Consider the following 19,349-nt stretch of genomic DNA (forward strand, 5'->3'; position numbering starts at 1 on the left):
ACCCAGAATGGGGTGTGAATGTGAAACGCGCTACCGCAGGGAGTGTTTGAGGCAAATGAAACCTAAGAAATCAGAGCAGACGTAGACCATTCGGCCCCTCGAGCCTGCTCCGCCATTTAATAAAATCCTGGCTGATCTTCGACCTCAACACCACTTTCCTGCACTGTCCCCATATCCCTCGATTCCCTTAATATCCAAATACCTATTGATCTCTGTCTTAAATATACTTAAAGACTGAGCCTCCACAGCCCTCTGGGGTAGAGAATTCCAGAGATTCACCACCCTCTGAGTGAAGAAATTCCTCCTCATCTCAACCCTAAATGGCCGACCCCTTATCCTGAGACTGTGACCCCTGGTTCTAGACTCCCCAGCCCGGGGGAAATATCCTCCCTGCATCTACCCTGTCAGGTTCTGTAAGAATTTTCTATGTTTCAATGAGATCACCTCTCATTCTTCTAAACTCTAGAGAATATAGGCCTAGTCTACTCAATCTCTCCTCATAGGACAATCCCCCCCATCCCAGGAATCAGTCTGGTGAACCTTTGTTGTACTCCCTCTGTGGCAAGTATATCCTTCCTTGGGTAAGGAGACCAAAACTGTACACACCGGCCTGAAAATTGCCCCCTCTCTGGGTGCGTACGATGTGCGCTCACACCCGAAGAGGCCTCGTAAATGTCTTTTGACAGATTGCACGCATCCCCGGAAGAAGGGCCTTTGCGGTGGAGATTGGGCGATTTGCCCAACTGTTGCCCAGCGAATGTCCTTCAAACTCTTACGCCTGGTACAAGCAGGCCTAAGGCCCACTTTTACCAGCGTCAGGGTTTTAAAACATAGAAAAATTAAATATTATTAATTATTTTTATATTAAAAACACTGTCTATGAATGTTAGTTCATTTTTAACCCGATTGAAGTATTATTTTTTAAATTAAAAATTTTTTTTTTATATTGCTCCAAACATTTAATTTAATGCAATTTCTATTAATTTAAAAAGTGAAGTGTTTTTTTATGTTGGTGCTTTTTTGATGTTGGGGGTGTTCCCATTGATAGTAATGGGAGCTCGGAGCTGCCATTATCAATGAGAATACTGGATTGTGATTGGTGGTCCAGGCCCGTGTGATCCCAGGATACACATACGATTGTGTTCCTAACACAGATGAGGCTGCACACAGGGAGGTTAAAGTAACAGTGACCTCAGTCTTTAATAATACACTCCAGAGTGAGGAACAGGCCTCCGGGGCCGGCTTATATACAGTGCTCCCAAGGGATGCTGGGATGCACCACCCTCTGAGTGAAGAAATTTCTCCTCATCTCAGTCCTAAATGGCCGACCCCTTATCCTGAGACTGTGACCCCCTGGTTCTCGACTCCCCAGGCCCCGGGGGAAACATCCTCCCTGCATCTGCCCTGTCAAGCACAGTGAGAATTTTCTCTGTTTCAGTGAGATCACCTCTCATTCTTCTAAACTCAAGGGAATATAGGCCGAGTCTACTCACTCTCTCCTCATAGGACAATCCCCCCCCCCACCCCCCCTCCATCCCAGGAATCAGTCTGGTGAACCATCGTTGCACTCCCTCTGTTGCAAGCATGCACTTCCGTCGCTAAGGAGTTCAACAGTGTAGGCAATAGCAGAGATGCATTTAGGGGGAAGCTGGACAAGCACATGAGGGAGAAAGGAATAGAAGGATATGGTGATGGGAGGAGATGTAGAGGGGTGAGACGAGGGACGTGCGAGGGCCACAAACACTGGCACGGGATCGTTGGACCGAATGGCTTGTTCCTGCGTTGGCGGCTGAATGTAATGCGATGATTTCTCTCTTCCCCTGTGTTAGGAAGGAGGAGTGGAGACGGGATTCCAGAAAGTGCCGAAGGGCCCCGCCTCGATTCAAAAGCTCTACCACATCAAGGGAAAGAAGAATGTTCGGGCCAAGCAGGTGGAGATGAGCTGGGCGAGTTTCAACACGGGGGATTGTTTCATCCTGGACCTGGGTGAGGTAAGGGACCGGGGAGCGGTTACCAGGTGGCACAGGGAAATGGCGGCGACTGCCAAATTGTCCATAACAGCATAAGGACATAAGAAACAGGAGCAGGAGTCGGCCATTCGGCCCCTCAAGCCTGCTCCGCCATTCAATAAGATCATGGCTGGTCTGACCGTGGACTCAGCTCCACTTCCCCGCCCGCTCCCCATAACCCTTCACTCCCTTATCGCTCAAAAATCTGTCTATCTCCACCTTAAATATATTCAATGACCCAGCCTCCACAGCTCTCTGGGGCAGAGAATTCCACAGATTTACAACCCTCTGAGAGAAGAAATTCCTCCTCATCTCAGTTTTAAATGGGCGGCCCCTTATTCTGAGACTATGCCCCCGAGTTCTAGATTCCCCCACGAGGGGAAACATCCTCTCTGCATCTACCCTGTCCAGCCCTCTCAGAATCTTATACATTTCAATAAGATCACCTCTCATTCTTCTAAATTCCAATGAGTATAGGCCCAACCTGCTCAACCTTTCTTCATCTCCGGAATCAACCTGGTGAACCTTCTCTGAACAGCCTCCAATGCAAGTATATTCCTCCTTAAATACGGAGACCAAAACTGTACGCAGTACTCCAGGTGTGGCCTCACCAATACCCTGTAGCAGGACTTTGCTGCTTTTATACTCCATCCCCCTTGCAATAAAGGCCAACATTCCAACAGAGAGATGGGAGAAGACTCGTGTAGAGCATAACCACTGGCCAGACCAGTTGGGCCGAATGGGCTGTTTCTGTGCTGTGGTTGTAACTCATTGTAATTTGTTGTTGTTGTGAAATGAGATCCCAGATGTGTTGGATTGTTGACCAATCTCTCGCTCGCTCTCTCTCACGCTCTGGTTTGTCTCTGCTGTCCCTTCCTCAGCCCACATTCCAGATATGTTGGACTATTGACCAATCTCTCCCTCTCTCTCTCTGGGTTGTCTCTGCTGCTGCCCCGCCCCCCTCAGATCACATTCCAGATATGTAGAACTGTGACCACTCTCTCTCTCTTTCTCTCTCGCTCTCTCTCTCGGTTGTCTCCGTCATCGCCCCCTCAGATCACAATCCAGATGTGGTGGGCAATTGACTATTCTCTCTCTCTCTCTCTCTCTCTCTCTGGGTTATCTCTGCCATCGCCCCCTCAGATCACAATCCAGATGTGGTGGGCAATTGACCATTCTCTCTCTCTCTTTCTCTCTCTCTCTGGGTTATCTCTGCCATCGCCCCCTCAGATCACAATCCAGATGTGTTGGGCAGTTGACCATTCTCTCTCTCTCTCTTTCTCTCTTCTCTCTCGGTTATCTCCGCCATCGCCCCCTCACACCACATTCCAGATGTGTTGGACGGTTGACCAATCTCTCCCTCTCTCTCTCGTTTTATCTCTGCTGCCTCCCCCCCACCTCTCAGACCACATTCCAGATGTGTAGGACTGTGGCCATTCTCTCTCTCTCTCTATCTCTCTCTCTCTCGTTGTTTCCGTCATCGCCCCCTCAGATCACATTCCAGATGTGGTGGACAATTGGCCATTCTCTCTCTCTCTCTCTCTCTCTCTCTCTCTGGGTTATCTCCGTCATCGCCCCCTCAGATCACATTCCAGATGTGGTGGGCAATTGACCATTCTCTCTCTCTCTTTCTCTCTCTCTCTCTTTGGGTTATCTCTGCCATCGCCCCCTCAGATCACATTCCAGATGTGGTGGGCAATTGACCATTCTCTCTCTCTCTTTCGCTCTCTCTCTCTCTCTCTCTCTCGGTTATCTCCGCCATCGTCCCCTCAGACCACATTCCAGATGTGTTGGACTGTTGACCATTCTCTCTCTCTCTCTCTCTCTCTCTCTCGGTTTATCTCTGCTGCCTCCCCCCCTCTCAGACCACATTCCAGATGTGTAGGACTATTGACCTCTCTCTCTCTCTCTCTCTGGGATGTCTCCCCCTCAGACCATACTCCAGTGGTGTGGGGCTCAGTCCAACATGTTCGAGCGGCAGAAGGCGGGAGAGTTTGCCAGCTCGATCCGCAACCTGGAACGACGCGGCAAGGCCCAGGTGACCATCGTCAGCGATGGCGAGGAACCGCCCGAGATGATGGCGGTGAGTCAGCGGCTAACGGACGTCAAGAGCGAGCTCGGGGGTGGGGGGGCGGGGAGCAGGGAAGCAGGGGAGAGGGGAGGGGGAGGGCGGTGGAAAGGGACGGGGAGAGAGGTGGGGGGGTGACAGGGGCGGAGGGCACCTGCTGCCAGGGGGCCTTCCCGCTGGTGACCCTTTCCCAATGGGAATGAACTGGTTCATCCCCCACTAATACAGAACGTGAGGGACCCTCTCTCTGTACCTCACTCCCCCACAACTGCAACCCCCACCCTTATTACTGCCCCCCCCACCCTCAATACACCCCCCACCCTCACGACTGCCCCCTCCCTCCATTCCCTCACAATACCGCACTCCCCCAACACCCTCACCCGCCCCTCACCCTACCTCTCCCCTCCCCTCTTCTTCCCCTTTCTCCTCCGCTCCGCTAACCTTGCCCCTCCCCCAAAATACCCTGCACTTCCTCTTCCTCCACCCCTCCTATCATCCTCAAAAGCTCCCCTACCTCCTCTCCCACTCTCCCCTCCCTCCCCACTCCCATCCTTTCCACCCTACACCTTCCTTCCCGCCCCAACATCCTCCTATCCACCTCCCTGCTCCCCTCCCCTTAAACACACTCCCTCCACCCCAACCCACTCCCTGACTCCTTCTCCTCGCTTCTCCAAACCCTCCCACCCTCCTCTCCTGGCCTTCCCTTCCCACAAACTCATTCTTTCCCTCCACCCTTATCTGCTCCTTCCCTCAACCACAAACCCCTCCACTCCGCCCACTTCTTCCTCTCCCTACATACTCTCACTCAGAGCAGCAGTACTGAGGGAATGCTGCACTGTCGGAGGGGCAGTACTGAGGGAATGCTGCACTGTCGGAGGGGCAGTACTGAGGGACTGCTGCACTGTCGGAGGGGCAGTACTGAGGGAGCGCTGCACTGTCGGAGGGGCAGTACTGAGGGAGCGCTGCACTGTCGGAGGAGCAGTACTGAAGGAGTGCTGCACTGTAGGAGGGGCAGTACTGAGGGAGTGCTGCACTGTCGGAGGAGCAGTACTGAAGGAGTGCTGCACTGTCAAAGGGGCAGTACTGAGGGAGCACTGCACTGTCGAAGGGGCAGTACTGAGGGAGTGCTGCACTGTCAGAGGAGCAGTACTGAGGGAGCACTGCACTGTTGAAGGGGCAGTACTGAGGGAGCACTGCACTGTCGGAGAGGCAGTACTGAGGGAGCGCTGCACTGTCGGAGGGGCAGTACTGAGGGAGCACTGCACTGTTGAAGGGTCAGTACTGAGGGAGCACTGCACTGTAGGAGGGGTAGTACTGAGGGAGTGCTGCACTGTTGGAGGGGCAGTACTGAGGGAGCACTGCACTGTTCGAAGGGTCAGTACTGAGGGAGCACTGCACTGTCGGAGGGGCAGTACTGAGTAAGTGCTGCACTGTCGAAGGGGCAGTACTGAGGGAGTGCTGCACTGTCAGAGGGGCAGTACTGAGGGAGCACCGCACTGTTGGAGGGGCAGTAATGAGGGAGTGCTGCACTGTCGGGGGCAGTACTGAGGGAGTGCTGCACTGTCGGAGGGGCAGTACTGAGGGAGTGCTGCACTGTCGGAGGAGCAGTACTGAGGGAGTGCTGCAATGCAGTTCTCCCTTGGTGATGTGAGAAGAGTGGGATACAGGCAATGGGAGAGTGAGCTGTTCGTGGCTTGTATGTATGATCGGGAGTGCTAGGTTTAAAGGCCATTTCTCAAACCGTGCTTCCCCACGGTTTCTCACAGTGTGTGATCTTTGTCTCTCCAGGTCCTGGGCGTCAAACCAACGCTGAAGGAAGGGAACCCACAAGAAGATGCCCAGGCTGATCAGTCCCACTCTCAGATGGCCAGTCTCGCTAAGGTAAAGGTTGGACCATTCGTCGCAGAGGGATGGGAGTGGGAGGGGGAGAGGTGGGGAGAAGGAGAGGTTAGAGAGGCGAAGGGAGAGGGAGAAGAGTGGGAGGGGGAGAGAAAGAGGAGGGAAGAGGCGAGGGGTAGGGGTAGGGAGGGGCAGTACTGAGGGATTGCTGCACTGTCAGCGGGGCAGTACTGAGGAAGTGCTGCACTGACTGTCGGACGGGCAGTACTGAGGGAGCGATGCATTGTCGACGGTGCCGTCTTTCAGATGAGACATTAAACCGAGGCCCCATCTGCTCTCTAATGGACCCAAAATATCCCATGGACACTATTTAATGAAGAGCACGAGGTAGATTTCCTCAGTGACCTGGGCCCCTGATATTGCGCCTTTCACAACCAAATATTGTCCCAAAGAATAAGCTGTTGGTGTATCAGTGCCAGTTGTTGTTGTAGCAATGCAAGTTACATAGAAACATAGAAAATAGGTGCAGGAGTAGGCCATTCGACCCTTTGAGCCTGCACCACCATTCAATAAGTTCATGGCTGATCATTCACCTCAGTACCCCTTTCCTGCTTTCTCTCCACACCCCTTGAACCCTTTAGCCGTAAGGGTCACATCTAACTCCCTTTTGAATATATCTAACGAACTGGCCTCAACAACTTTCTGTGGTAGAGAATTCCACAGGTTCACCACTCACTGAGTGAAGAAGTTTCTCCTCATCTCGGTCCTAAATGGCCTACCCCTTATCCTTAGACTATGACCCCTGGTTCTGGAACTCCTCAACATCGGGAACATTCTTCCTGCATCTAACCTGTCCAGTCCCATCAGAATTCTATATGTTTCTCCTCTCATTCTTCTTTATTCCAGTGAATATAAGCCTAGTCGATCCAGTCGTTCTTCATATGTCAGTCCTGCCATCCTGGGAATCAGTCTGGTGAATCTTTGTTGTTGTTTCAATGTAAGTGTTGGATTAGCAATGACAATTGTTGCTGAATCACCATAAGTTGTTGTATCACGGTAAGTCGTTTCGCAGTGCCAGTTGTTGTTGTAGCAGAGCCAGTTGTTGTTGTAGCACTAAGTTGTTGTTGTATCAACAAGTTGTTGGTGTAGCAATGCCAGTTGTTGTATCACTAAGTTGTTGTTGTACCAACGCCAGTTGTTGTTGTATCACTAAGTTGTTGTTGTACCAATGCAGGTTGTTGTATCACTAAGTTGTTGTTGTACCAATGCCGGTTGTTGTTGTATTACTAAGTTGTTGTTGTACCAATGTCAGTTGTTGTATCACTAAGTTGTTGCAGCAATGACAGTTGTTGTTGTATCACTAAGTTGTTGGTGTCGCAATACCAGCTGTTGTTCCTGGTTGTTTTGTGGGATCTTGCTGTGCACAGATTCTCTGCCACCTTTCCCACATGACAGCAGTGACTACAGCCCCACAAGTACTTCGCTGGCTGTGAGGCACTTTGGGCCGCCCTGAGGCGGCGAAAGGCAGGCCCTGTGGAAATGCGTCTCTTTCTTCTACTTTGGCCCCGGGGTGGGTGGGCGGGGCCTCCGGGGAGGGGATTCTGGCGGGAGGGAGGCTTATTGACGGGTGGGTGTAAACTGTCTCGTCCCCTTTCCCCCCCCCGACGCTCTGCCAGGTCTCTGACGCCACTGGTGCCATGACACTGACCCCCGTATCTGCCCGGAACATCTTCCAGAAGGAGATGCTGCAGTCTGAGGATTGCTTCGTGCTGGACAACGGAATCTGCGGGAAGATCTACGTGTGGAAAGGTGAGGGCGGCGATATTCGTGGGGTCCCTCATCTACGGCAGGACGGCTTGCCCCCTCGGGGCAAGGTTGGCTCGATTCACCCCTGTACATGCCCCCAGCACGTGGCCCCAGTGTATGACCCACTCACACCAGTTCCTGACCCCTGACCCGGGGCAAGGTTGGCTCGATTCACCCCTGTACATGCCCCCAGCACGTGGCCCCAGTGTATGACCCACTCAAACCAGTTCCTGACCCCTGACCCGGGGCAAGGTTGGCTCGATTCACCCCTGTACATGCCCCCAGCACGTGGCCCCAGTGTATGACCCACTCACACCAGTTCCTGACCCCTGACCCGGGGCAAGGTTGGCTCGATTCACCCCTGTACATGCCCCCAGCACGTGGCCCCAGTGTATGACCCACCCACACCAGTTCCTGACCCCTGACCCGGGGCAAGGTTGGCTCGATTCACCCCTGTACATGTCCCCAGCACGTGGCCCCAGTGTGTGACCCACCCACACCAGTTCCTGACCCCTGACCCGGGGCAAGGTTGGCTCGATTCACCCCTGTACATGCCCCCAGCACGTGGCCCCAGTGTATGACCCACCCACACCAGTTCCTGACCCCTGACCCGGGGCAAGGTTGGCTCGATTCACCCCTGTACATGTCCCCAGCACGTGGCCCCAGTGTGTGACCCACCCACACCAGTTCCTGACCCCTGACCCGGGGCAAGGTTGGCTCGATTCACCCCTGTACATGTCCCCAGCACGTGGCCCCAGTGTATGACCCACCCACACCAGTTCCTGACCCCTGACCCGGGGCAAGGTTGGCTCGATTCACCCCTGTACATGCCCCCAGCACGTGGCCCCAGTGTATGACCCACCCACACCAGTTCCTGACCCCTGACCCGGGGCAAGGTTGGCTCGATTCACCCCTATACATGTCCCCAGCATGTGGCCCCAGTGTGTGACCCACCCACACCAGTTCCTGACCCCTGACCCGGGGCAAGGTTGGCTCGATTCACCCCTGTACATGTCCCCAGCACGTGGCCCCAGTGTATGACCCACCCACACCAGTTCCTGACGCCTGACCCGGGGCAAGGTTGGCTCGATTCACCCCTGTACATGCCCCCAGCACGTGGCCCCAGTGTGTGACCCACGCACACCAGTTCCTGACCCCTGACACGGGGCAAGGTTGGCTTGATTCACCCCTGTACATGCCCCCAGCACGTGGCCCCAGTGTATGACCCACACACACCAGTTCCTGACCCCTGACCCGGGGCAAGGTGGGCTCGATTCACCCCTGTACATGTCCCCAGCACGTGGCCCCAGTGTATGACCCACACACACCAGTTCCTGACCCTGTGTGACATACTGTACTCACTGGGTGACGGACTGACCCCGGTGTTTGACATACCGACTGCAGCAGTGCAGTGTATGCACCTGTGAGTATGCTCATGGGTTGGTAGAACTGTTGAGATGTGAGTGGCTTAGCCAGTCAGGTGATGTTCATAAGACTCAATAAAACCCCAGCCAGTTGGGTTCGGGGGATCCACGATGAGGCATGTGGTTGCGAGCCCGCTGGATGAACTTGCAATGTGTCGTGTGATTGTTAAGAACATAAGAAATAGGAGCAGGAGTAGGCCATTCGGCCCCTCGAGCCTGCTCCGCCATTCAATAAGATCATGGCTGATCTGATCATGGACTCCGCTCCACTTCCCTGCCCGCTCCCCATAACCCTTCACTCCCTTATCGCTCAAAAATCTGTCTTTCTCCACCTTAAATACATTCAATGACCCAGCCTCCACAGCTCTCTGGGGCAGAGAATTCCACAGATTTACAACCCTCTGAGAGAAGAAATTCCTCCTCATCTCAGTTCTAAATGGGCGGTCCCTTATTCTGAAACTATGTCCCCCTAGTTCTAGATTCCCCCACGAGGGGAAACATCCTCTCTGCATCTACCCTGTCCAGCCCCCTCAGAATCTTATACATTTCAATAAGATCACCTCCCATTCTTCGAAACTCAAACGAGTAGAGGCCCAACCTGCTCAACCTATCTTCAGAAGTCAACCCCTTCATCTCCGGAATCAACCTGGTGAACCTTCTCTGAACAGCCTCTGCTAAACCTTTGCTAATAAACCAACTAGTTCTTCATAACAATCAAGCTGTTGCTATGAATTTTTAAGCAAAGAACCCATGAAGCAAATACATTAGAAGCAGCGTGACCTACCGACCCGAGTGGTTAACCCTTTCATATCTCTCCCCCCTTCCTGCAGGACGAAGGGCAAACAGCGAGGAAAAGCGAGCCGCCCTGAAAGTGGCGGAGGATGTGATCGACCAGAGGAAGTACCCTCCCAACACACAGGTATTTACCGATAGCTCCTGCCACCCACCCCCACCCCCACTCCCTGCTCTGCTCCTCGGCTCCCGTTCCACCTTCCTTCTTCTTAGGCAACCCCTCGGGGTCGAGGAATATCTTGCTTCCACACGAGTTCTCAGGTGGCCGATGAGTCCAAAGCGGGACCTACCGACTCTGTCACAGGTGGGGCAGACGGTGGTTGGAGGGACGGGTGGTCGGTTTGCCGTACGCTCCTTCCGCTGTTTGTAATTGGCTTCCGGGTGCTCCCGGCAAAGGGACTCGAGGTGTTCGGCGCCTTCCCGGATACATCTCCTTCACTCAGGGCGGTCCTGGGCCAGGGACTCCCAGGTGTCGGTGGGGACATTGCATTTTATCAAGGAGGCTTTGAGGATGTCCTTGAAATCCCACCTGTGTCTCGCTTGCCGAGTCGGAGCTCCGAGCAGAGCGCTAATTTCGGGAGCCGTGTCTCAGGCATGTGGACAATGTGGCCCGTCCATCGGAGCTGATCGAGTGTGGTCAGTGCTTCGAACATGGGGATGTTGGCCAATCTCGACAATGGATTTGCAGGATCATGTGGAGGCAGTGCTGGTGGTACTTCTCCAGTGCTTTGAGGTGCCTCCTGAACATAGTCCTTGTCTCTGAAGCACATAGTAGGGCGAGTATCACTACTGCTCTGTAGACCTTGAGTTTGGTCCCGGGTTTGATGTCCTAGTCTTCAAACACTCTCTTCCTCAGGCGACCGAAGGCCGCGCTGGCAAACTGAAGGCGGTGTTGGACTTCGTCATCGATGTCTGTCCTCGCTGATAGTAGGCTCCCAAGTTATGGCATGTGGTCCACATTGTCCACGGTCTGGTCATGGATCATGGTAAACAGGGGGGCAGTACTGTGTGGCGGGGGCAGGTTGGTAGAGGACCTTTGTCTTACGGATGTTCAATGTGAGGCCCAGGCTCTCAAACAACATGCCGGGTTTAATTGCTGGATGGATGCAATTGCAAAGCAGAGAGGTTTAAGTTCAACTTCTTTTTGTCTGTCCCCCTCCCCACATTGATCAGGCTCACTCAGGACTAGGCCGGGGATAGAGCCTAGGTCTCTCCTGCTCTGTGTGTGTGTGTGTGAGGGGGGGGACTCAGTCTCACACCGGGTGTGAGATCAGGCTGACTCAGCACTAGGCCGGGGATGTAGCCTGGGCCTCTCCTGCTCTGTGTGTGTGTGTATGTGTGTGTGTGTGGCTCAGTCCCACACCGGGTGTGAGAGCAGGCAAACTCAGGACTAGGCCGGGGATGCAGCCTGGGCCTCTCCTGCTCTGTGTGTGTGTGTGTGTGTGTGTGTAAGGGTGGGGGGCGCTCAAGCACACACCGGGAGTGAGATCAGCACAGTTAGAACATATCATTTTTGGACTCAGGAACCGGAAATACAAATTCAATATTTGCGGAGGACAAGTTGGAGGGTGTAGTTAATAATGAGAAAAATTACACCAAAATACAAGAAGAAATTCACAAACTTGTGAAAATGCAAAATGAACTTCAGTGTCGATAGAAACATAAAAAATAGGTGCAGGAGTAGGCCATTTGGCCCTTCGAGCCTGCACCGCCATTCAATGAGTTCATGGCTGAACATGCAACTTCAGTACCCCATTCCTGCTTTCTCGCCATACCCCTTGATCCCCCTAGTAGTAAGGACTACATCTAACTCCTTTTTGAATATATTTAGTGAATTGGCCTCAACAACTTCCTGTGGTGGAGAATTCCACAGGTTCACCACTCTCTGGGTGAAGAAGTTTCTCCTCATCTCGGTCCTAAATGGCTTACCCCTTATCCTGAGACTGTGACCCCTGGTTCTGGACTTCCCCAACATCGGGAACATTCTTCCAGCATCTAACCTGCCTAAACCCGTCAGAATTTTAAACGTTTCTATGAGATCCTCTCTCATTCTTCTGAACTCCAGTGAATGCAAGCCCAGTTCATCCAGTCTTTCTTGATATGTCAGTCCCGCCATCCCGGGAATCAGTCTGGTGAACCTTCGCTGCACTCCCTCAATAGCAAGAATGTCCTTCCTCAAGTTAGGAGACCAAAACTGTACACAATACTCCAGGTGTGGCCTCACCAAGGCCCTGTACAACTGTAGTAACACCTCCCTGCCCCTGTACTCAAATCCCCTCGCTATGAAGGCCAACATGCCATTTGCTTTCTTAACCGCCTGCTGTACCTGCATGCCAACCTTCAATGACTGATGTACCATGACACCCAGGTCTCGTTGCACCTCCCCTTTTCCTAATCTGTCACCATTCAGATAATAGTCTGTCTCTCTGTTTTTACCACCAAAGTGGATAACTTCACATTCATCTGCCATGCATTTGCCCACTCAGCTAACCTATCCAAGTCGCTCTGCAGCCTCATAGCATCCTCCTCGCAGCTCACACTGCTGCCCAACTTAGTGTCATCCGCAAATTTGGAGATACTACATCCCCTCGTCTAATAGTTGTGAGGTGGTATGTTTTGCTCGGAAGAATAAGCAGGCCAAACACTGCTTGGATAATAAGTGTATCAATGGGGGAGAGCAACAGATGGATCTGGGGGTACAGAGACATATATCACTAAAAGTAGAGACACAGGTTAATAAGGTCATAAATAAAGCAAACCAAACACTGGGGATTATTTCCAAAGGGATAGGATTGAGAAGCAGAGAAGTTATGTTAAACTTGTATTGATCCATCGTCAGACCACACTGGGAGTTACTGTATACAGTTCTGGTGTCCATATCACACTGGGAATTACTGTATACAGTTCTGGTGTCCATATCACACTGGGAGTTACTGTGTACAGTTCTGGTGTCCATATCACACTGGGAGTTACTGTGTACAGTTCTGGTCACCATATCACACTGGGAGTTACTGTGTACAGTTCTGGTCATATCACACTGGGAGTTACTGTGTACAGTTCTGGTCTCCATATCACACTGGGAGTTACTGTGTACAGTTCTGTTCTCCATATCACACTGGGAGTTACTGTGTACAGTTCTGGTCTCCATATCACACTGGGAGTTACTGTGTACAGTTCTGGTGTCCATATCACACTGGGAGTTACTGTGTACAGTTCTGGTCTCCATATCACACTGGGAGTTACTGTGTACAGTTCTGGTCTCCATATCACACTGGGAGTTACTGTATACAGTTCTGATCTCCATATCACACTGGGAGTTACTGTGTACAGTTCTGGTCACCATATCACACTGGGAGTTACTGTGTACAGTTCTAGTCTCGATATCACAACTGGAAGTTACTGTATACAGTTCTGGTCTCCATATCACACTGGGAGTTACTGTGTACAGTTCTGGTGTCCATATCACACTGGGAGTTACTGTGCACAGTTCTGGTCTCCATATCACACTGGGAGTTACTGTGTACAGTTCTGGTCTCCATATCACACTGGGAGTTACTGTGTACAGTTCTGGTCTCCATATCACACTGGGAGTTACTGTGTACAGTTCTGGTCTCCATATCACACTGGGAGCTACTGTGTACAGTTCTCGTCTCCATATTGTAAACAGAATTTAGAGGCATATGTTACAGGCTCAAGGAACTGAATGGGCCTCCTCCTGTTCCTGTGTAAAAGGCTCGAGGAGCTGAATGGGCCTCCTCCTGTTCCTGTGTAACAGGCTCGAGGGGCCGTGAGTGAGATATCGCTTTCCTGATCTTGTCTTATTTTGGTTTCAGATTGAGATCATCCCGGAAGGACTCGAGACGGCCTTTTTCAAACAGTTCTTCGAGGCCTGGAACTGAGGTCGATGCTTGGCTTCTGGGATCGCGCATGGTGCTGACCAGAGATGAGAATAACTGGATCCCTTCTCTCTCTCTCCCTCTGTCTGTTAAAGGCCCCTTCTCTTTAGTAACCTTCCCCACAGAGCACAGTACCCGTCCCTTGCTGGGACTGCGTCTACGTCCGAACCAGGCGTTCGTTCAGCTCCGAAGGTTTATTCCAGAATCGTACGGCACAGAAGGAGGTAATTCGAACTGTCGTATCTGAGCCTGTGACTCATCGCTGTTTCTACCACTGCCTTGCTTAATAAATGCTCAGACTTTCAAATGGACTCTTCTGTCTTTCATTGACCTGTCTTATGTGTATTTGATAATCAATGGGGTCTATCGGCATTAAACTGGATCAGGGAAAGAATCGTAAAGGACAGTAGGATTGAGGGAGTGCCGCACTGTGGGAGGGGGCAGTACTGAAGGAGTGCTGCACTGTCGGAGGGGCAGTACTGAAGGAGTGCTGCACTGTCGGAGGGGCAGTGCTGAGGGAGTGCCGCACTGTGGGAGGGGGCAGTACTGAAGGAGTGCTGCACTGTCGGAGGGGCAGTACTGAGGGAGTGCTGCACTGTCGGAGGGGCAGTGCTGAGGGAGTGCCGCACTGTCGGAGGGGCAGTACTGAGGGAGTGCCGCACTGTGGGAGGGGGCAGTACTGAAGGAGTGCTGCACTGTCAGAGGGGCAGTGCTGAGGGAGTGCCGCACTGTCGGAGGGGCAGTACTGAGAGAGTGCCGCACTGTCAGAGGGGCAGTATTGAGGGAGCGCTGTACTGTCGGAGGGCCAGTACTGAGGGAGTGCTGCCCTGTCGGAGGGTCAGTACTGAGGGAGTGCTGCCCTGTGGGAGGGGCAGTACTGAGGGAGTGCAGCACTGTCGGAGGGGCAGTACATAAGAACATAAGAACATAAGAAATAGGAGCAGGAGTCGGCCATACGGCCCCTCGAGCCTGCTCCGCCATTCAATAAGATCATGGCTGATCTGATCACGAACTCAGCTCCACTTCCCTGCCCACACTCCATAACCCCTTATCCTCTTATCGCACAAAAATCTGTCTACCTCCACCTTAAATATATTCAGTGATCCAGCCTCCACAGCTCTCTGAGGCAGCGAATTCCACAGATTTACAACCCTCTGAGAGAAGAAATTTCTCCTCATCTCAGTATTAAATGGGTGGCCCCTTATTCTAAGATCATGCCCTCTAGTTCTAGTCTCCCCCATCAGTGGAAACATCCTCTCTGCATCCACCTTGTCAAGCCCCCTCATACTCTTATACGTTTCGATAAGATCACCTCTCATTCTTCTGAATTCCAATGAGTAGAGGCCCAACCTACTCAACCTTTCCTCATAAGTCAACCCCCTCATCCACGGAATCAACCTAGTGAACCTTCTCTGAACTGCCTCCAAAGCAAGTATATCCTTCCTAAAATACGGAGACCAAAACTGTAGGCAGTACTCCAGGTGTGGCCTCACCAATACCCTGTGCAGAAAACAAGCGCAGGCAGCGGAAGGAGCGTGCGGCAAACCAGACTCCCCACCCACCCTTTCCTCCAACCACTGTCTGCCCCACCTGTGACAGAGACTGTAATTCCTGTGTTGGACTGTTCAGTCACCAGAGAACTCACTTTTAGAGTGGAAGCAAGTCTTCCTCGATTTCAAGGCACTGCCTATGATGATGATGATTTGATATATGGCTCAGAGCCGTGGACCATATGCAGTCATCATCATAGACAGTCCCTTGGAATTGAGGAAGACTTGCTTCCACTCTTAACATGAGTTCTTAGATGGCTGTACAGTCCAATATGAGAACCACAGTCTCTGTCACAGGTGGGACAGATAGTCGTTGAGGGTAAGGGAGGGTGGGACTGGTTTGCCGCACGCTCCTTCCGCTGCCTGCGCTTGATTTCTGCATGCTCTCGGCCGGCAACGAGACTCGAGGTGCTCACCGCCCTCCCGGATGCACTTCCTTCACTTAGGGTGGTCTTTGGCCAGGGAACCCCAATGTGTCAAGTGCAGTAGACAATGGTGCATCATGTCATCATAGGCAGTCCCTCGAACGAGGGTGACTGAGGTTCCACACCAAAAGGGATGAGTTCACAGATGTTTCAATGGAGGACCCAATATTCCAGTCCTGAACTCCGGGGGTGGAAGATGCCTGTGCCTGGAATTTTTTTAACGTGTGGTGACCAGCCACCACACGGGGCTTGACAGAGCTGGGTCTTGGTCCAGTGGCAAGGGTTAACCAGGACGACTGGTCACCTGATCTGCTGCACGGACCCAGTGCGCCCACATATCGCAGTGTGGGCTGGGCCCGTGCTGGCCCCTGGGCCCCTGGGCTCTTCTGGGCCCAGCACCCTCATTTGCCGCACCTCCGCCACGATCTCTCGCCGCTCCTCCGCCACGATCTCTCGCCGCTCCTCCGCCACGATCTCTCGCCGTTCCTCAAATGTATCAGCCTAAGGGCACACCATCGCTCTTCCTCACCAACAGTATGTAGTAATACTTAACAACCAAATGATGTAGACTAAACGACGAGCTACCCATTGTCCTGAAATCAGGTTTTATTGCCGCAATCGACCCTTGCCATGAATTACTGTAAGCACACATTTGAATGGCTGAATAACTCTCACACCGTCCAGCATCCTGTTTTCGTGGAGACATGCCCTGCTTTGGTCGAAACTTCAATACACTTCCCTGTCCATCAGAAAGCTGTTTCAACTTTTAACCCAGCGCGTGTCATCTCGGACTGCACCGAAAGTGCGGCATTTCAGACATGCATGCATTCGCTCGCACACTGGTCTCAGTCCGAAATGGCCGACCCCTTATCCTGAGACTGTGACCCCTGGTTCCAGACTCCCCAGCCCGGGGGGAAACACCCTCTCAGCATCGACCCTGTCACGCCCCCTCAGACTCTATCATGTTTCAGTCAGATCGCCTCTCATTCTTTAACACTGCTGTGACGTGCCTTGTGACGTTTTACGACGTTAAAGGCACTGGATAATGCAAGTTGTAAAAGGGATGTCGGGGCATTGGGCAAGGTACAAAGATAGTCAAAGGTGATACCGACTGGTATACTTGACTCCAGAAGGAGTGGTTGAGGCGACAGCTGGAAAGTGGGATTAGACTGGATTGCCACTTTGCCTGCCGGCACGGACACGATGGGCCGAATGGCCTCCTTCTGTGCTGTACATTGCTATGATTCTGTGATAACTGAGAGGTTCTAACTTTCAGGAACGGATGAACAGGCAAAAGGGCACTTTTCTCCAGAAAATGAGAAGGCTGTGGGCTGACTTGATAGAGGTCATAAGAACATAAGAAATAGGAGCAGGAGTCGGCCATACGGCCCCTCGAGCCTGCTCCGCCATTCAATAAGATCATGGCTGATCTGATCATGGACTTTGCTCCACTTCCCCACCCGCTCCCCATAACCCCTTATCCCCTTATCGCTCAAGAAACTCTCTATTTCTGTCTTCAATTTATTCAATGACCCAGCTCCACAGCCCTCTGAAGCAGAGAATTCCACAGAGTCACAACCCTCTGAGAGAAGAAATTTCTCCTCATCTCAGTTTTAAATGGGCGGCCCCTTATTCTAAGATCATGCCCTCTAGTTCTAGTCTCCCCCATCAGTGGGAACATCCTCTCTGCATCCACCTTGTCAAGCCCCCTCGTAATCTTATACATTTCGATAAGATCACCTCTCAGTCTTCTGAATTCTAATGAGTAGAGGCCCAACCTGCTCAACCTTTCCTCATAAGTCAACCCCCTCATCCCTGGAATCAACCGAGTGAACTTTCTCTGAACTGCCTCTGAAGCAAGTATATTAAGATTATGAAAGGGTTTGATGGGGTAGACAGTTGTGGGGGGAGATCACAACCAAGGGGGAGGCCGTAAGATAGTCACTCAGAAATCCAGTAGGGAATTCCGGAGAATTTTCTTTACCCGGCCAGTGGAACTCGCTAACATAAGGCGTGGTTGAGGTGAATCGCAGAGATGCATTTAAGGGGAAGCTGGATAAAGGCATGAGTGAGAAAGGAATAGAAAGATATGCTGATGGGATGAGCTGAAAACCATAAGAACAGAAGAAATAGGAGCAGGAGTCGGCCATACGGCCCCTCGAGCCTGCTCCACCATTCAATAAGATCATGGCTGATCTGATCATGGACTCAGCTCCACTTCCCTGCCCGCTTCCCATAACCCTTCACTCCCTTATCACTCAAAAATCTGTCTATCTCCACCTTAAATATATTCAATGACCCAGCCTCCACAGCTCTCTGGGGCAGAGAATTCCACAGATTTACAACCCTCTGAGAGAAGAAATTCCTCCTCATCTCAGTTTTAAATGGGCGGCCCCTTATTCTGAGACTATGCCCCCTAGTTCTAGATTCCCCCATGAGAGGAAACATCCTCTCTGCATCTACCCTGTCCAGCCCCCTCAGAATCTTATAGGTTTCAATAAGATCACCTCTCATTCTTCTAAAGTCCAATGAGTATAGGCCCAACCTGCTCAACCTTTCTTCATAAGACTGTAATGTATTTAACCCTGTGTAACCTTCATGACATCTGTCCACCAGAGGACCTACCTGTTGGAGTCCAAAGGGATCCCAGCATCCCTTGGGAGCACGGTATATAAGCAGGCCACCCACCAGGTACTTGCACTCTGGAATCTTATTCAAGGAGCTAAGGTCACACTTGCTCATTGTACACGGTACTCAGTTTTATCCTTTATTATGAGTATAACAATTGGCGACGAGGTAATGAACAACCGTGCAAAAATTCAAAGTACAGTCGGTATCCTGGAGAAGTTCTCAGAGGAAGACAATTGGGAGGCCTTCGTGGAGAGACTCGATCAATATTTTGTGGCCAACGAGCTGGAAGGGGACGAGAACTCTACCAAACGAAGGGCGATCCTCCTAGCTGTCTGTGGGGCAACAACCTATGGCCTCATGAAGAATCTCCTGGCCCTGGCTAAACCAACAGAGAAATCCTATGAAGAACTGTGCACTCTGGTCGGGGAGCACCTAAGTCCTAAGGAAAGTGTTTTGATGGCGAGATATCGGTTCTACACGTGTCAACGATCGGAGGGCCAGGAAGTGGCGAGCTACGTCGCCGAACTAAGGCGCCTCGCAGGACATTGTGAGATTGAGGGATTCCTAGAACAAATGCTCAGAGACTTTTTTGTACTGGGCATCGGACATGAGACAATCCTTCGCAAACTGTTGACTGTAGAAATTCCGAATCTGAGTAAAGCCATAACGATAGCCCAGGCATTTATGTCCACCAGCGACAACACCAAGCAGATTTCGCAGAACAAAGAAGTTTCGAGCAGTACTGTACATAAAGTAACGTCGGTCTCGAGCCAAAATGTACAGGGCAGAATATACACGCCGGCTGCTGTGGCCCGACTCAGTTGACCCAGAGTCTGCCATCATCTATTAATGTGAGGCAGTTAACACCTTGTTGGCACTGTGGGGTGATCATTGACCCCATCAATGCCG

General features: G+C 51.9%; 1 protein-coding gene across 1 annotated transcript in view; it reads left to right on the top strand.

The window, feature by feature from the left end:
- LOC139273391 (macrophage-capping protein-like) overlaps window positions 1-14,141 on the top strand; it is a 57,314-nt gene extending 43,173 nt beyond the window's left edge. Inside the window, exons 5-10 of the mRNA XM_070890246.1 lie at window positions 1,830-1,991; window positions 3,943-4,092; window positions 5,866-5,958; window positions 7,593-7,725; window positions 9,977-10,065; window positions 13,772-14,141. Of these exons, the coding sequence (XP_070746347.1) occupies window positions 1,830-1,991; window positions 3,943-4,092; window positions 5,866-5,958; window positions 7,593-7,725; window positions 9,977-10,065; window positions 13,772-13,837 (693 nt within the window). The 3' untranslated portion in view covers window positions 13,838-14,141. The remainder of the gene's footprint in view (window positions 1-1,829; window positions 1,992-3,942; window positions 4,093-5,865; window positions 5,959-7,592; window positions 7,726-9,976; window positions 10,066-13,771) is intronic.
- Window positions 14,142-19,349: the final 5,208 nt, after the last annotated feature.

The sequence above is a fragment of the Pristiophorus japonicus genome, chromosome 9, assembly GCF_044704955.1.
Source record: "Pristiophorus japonicus isolate sPriJap1 chromosome 9, sPriJap1.hap1, whole genome shotgun sequence".
Taxonomy (NCBI): domain Eukaryota; kingdom Metazoa; phylum Chordata; class Chondrichthyes; family Pristiophoridae; genus Pristiophorus; species Pristiophorus japonicus.